This window comes from Loa loa, assembly GCF_000183805.2.
Source record: "Loa loa unplaced genomic scaffold supercont3.179, whole genome shotgun sequence".
In the NCBI taxonomy this organism is placed as follows: Eukaryota; Metazoa; Nematoda; class Chromadorea; order Rhabditida; family Onchocercidae; genus Loa; species Loa loa.
In genome coordinates this window covers 84,634-87,205 of record NW_018108359.1, presented here as the reverse complement: position 1 = coordinate 87,205, position 2,572 = coordinate 84,634, and the positions used below count along the sequence as shown (strand labels likewise).

Here is a 2,572-nt window from a genome sequence, read left to right as displayed (position 1 = left end):
AGTAAAGAGAATTTTTCATAATTTCAGAAATAAGAATAATCATTTTTTTTTTTTTTTGCACATACATAAAATATCGGTTTATCAATTCGTAATAATTTAATGCTAAATTCTTATCATTTTTTCTCCTAACTCACAACGAACTTATCAAATATTATTTTTTTTCTTAAGTTAAATTATTATCACTTTTATCCTAACTAGCAATAAACTTATCAAACATTATTCCTTTTCTTAAGTGAGGTTGTTAACACCTTTGATAAACTTATCAAACATTATTTCTAAATTGCTATCATTCTTGATAAATTTATCAAACATTATTTCTTTCCATAAGTTAAATTGTTATCACTTGTATCCTAACTTGCAATAAACTTATCAAACATTATTCCATTTCCTAAGTTAGGTTGTTAATGCCTTTGATAAACTTATCAAACATTATTTCTTTTTCTAAGTAAAATTGTTATCACCTTTGTCATAACTTGCAATAAATTTATCAAGCATTATCCCTTTTCTTAAGTGAGGTTGTTAACACCTTTGATAAACTTACCAAACATTATTTCTAAACTGTTATCACTTTTGATAAACTTATCAAACATTGTTTCTTTCCTTAAGTTAAATTGTTATCACCTTTGTCATAACTTGCAATAAATTTACCAGACATTATTTCTTTGCTTAAGTTAAATTGTTATCATTTTTATCCTAACTTCCAATAAATTTATCAAACATTATTTCTTTGCTTTATGTAAATTTCATATTACATATTCTCAATTTATCTAATATTTTCATTTTTCATACAAATTTTCGCATATAAATGTAATTTTTGCTCAATTTTTTTTATTAGAAAGGAAAAAAAAATGAAAAACTAAAAATAATCAATATTTTGATAATTATTCATTAATGATAAAATATGTTTTTCGAAATTTTTGATTTAAATTAAGCAAACTTAATGGTTTAATCATTTACACCTGAAGACAATGATCAGGTAAAGAATTTTACTGAAACGGTATGTATCCTGTCAACATATTTTATAGTTAATTAAATAATTGATAATTAATTAAATAATTATAAATTTTTTAGAATAATTATTTGAATATTTTATATTTGTTAGAAAATTTTCATTTTTTTTTCTTATCCTTCTCATTAAATTATGAAAAAAAAAAGTTAAATTTAATTTTTTAGCTAATAAATTTTAATTAATTGCAAAGAAAAAAAAACAAATGGGTAATCGTGAATCATCAACAAAAGAAGAAGATGGTAAACCAAAAGAAAATGATCGACCACGTTTATATCAATATGTTGATGTACATGGTGGTGGTGATTTGATATCATTTATGTGGCAAGCTAAAAATAACAATGATTTTTCACAAATTAATGAATTAATCGATTTAAAGGTTTGATAACATTTCAATCATAAATATTATCAAGAATTTAGGTATTTAATTTTTTCATTTTATTTTATTTTTTAAATATTATAAAATATAATAAATAGGTAACAAAAAAAGGAAAAAAAAATCAAAAAAAAGCGGAAAATTTTTAGTGTAAAATTTTACAAAATTAAAAAAAGAAATTGAAAAAAAAACTAAAAAAAAAGTTGAGAAATTTTTTTGGTATAAAATTTTGCAATACAATAAAATTTGTGCCGAATTAATTGAATTTTAGAAAATAGATAATCAAATGATAGTATAATCATTTTAATTAATTTAAATAGTAATTTAAAGTTTATTTTTGAACAAAAAAATTATTTTTAATTATTTGCAAAAGAAATTGAATTATTTTTTGACGGCAAAAGAATTACTTAAAATTAAAAAATAATTTTTGAAGTAAATTGAAGTAAAATTATTTTAGATAAACAATTTTTTTCTTTTTTTAAAACCAAAAGTGGGAGATGATGATAATGAGAAATGAACCGCGATGATATGAGTGATATTGATAAGTGAAAATTTTACTGATAAATGGAAATACAATAATTTCTATAAATATTACAAAAAATATTGAATTTTCATTTTCGTTTTTTTTTATTAAAATTTAAAGAACGACAAAAATTTGAAAATATTCCATTTAGTAAGTTATAAGAAAATTTTGGAAGTTCGGGAAAAAAATGACGAAATTCCTTTAAACAATTAATTCGTAGAAATAAATTAATTGAGTTAATTTATATATGAATTAATTTTAGATTAAAGATTTAATGTACAATTCCGGTAAAGGAAAAATGGTAGCAGTTTCGGAATTGGTTAAAATACGCAATAAAGAGCGTAATGCAATGTTAAGCGCATTAAAACGTAAAAAAGGAAAAGGTAAAAGTGGGCCAAATATTTTGGATGATTTCAATCAAGAAGGTGAAAATCAAGGCGATTTAAAAAAGGTTTTATTTTATATACAGTTGTATAATGGAAATGATAATAGTAATGATATTGGCGAGAGTATAACATTAAGTATAAGTATCAACTAAGCATCGATAATAATAATAATAATAATAATAATAATAATAATAATAATAATAATAATAATAATAATAATAATAATAATAATAATAATAATAATAATAATAATAATAATAATAATAATAATAATAATAATA

The 2,572-nt window shown here is 20.2% G+C and overlaps 1 protein-coding gene across 1 annotated transcript; it reads left to right on the top strand.

Annotated features, from left to right (window-relative positions):
* Positions 1–1,211: 1,211 nt before the first annotated feature.
* LOAG_14505 (hypothetical protein) lies at positions 1,212–2,443 on the top strand (the record flags this gene model as incomplete). Its single annotated transcript, XM_003150002.1, has 2 exons — positions 1,212–1,385; positions 2,168–2,443. 2 exons carry the CDS (start codon positions 1,212–1,214, stop codon positions 2,441–2,443), a joined length of 450 nt encoding a protein of 149 aa, XP_003150050.1.
* Between the last annotated feature and the right edge of the window lie 129 nt (positions 2,444–2,572).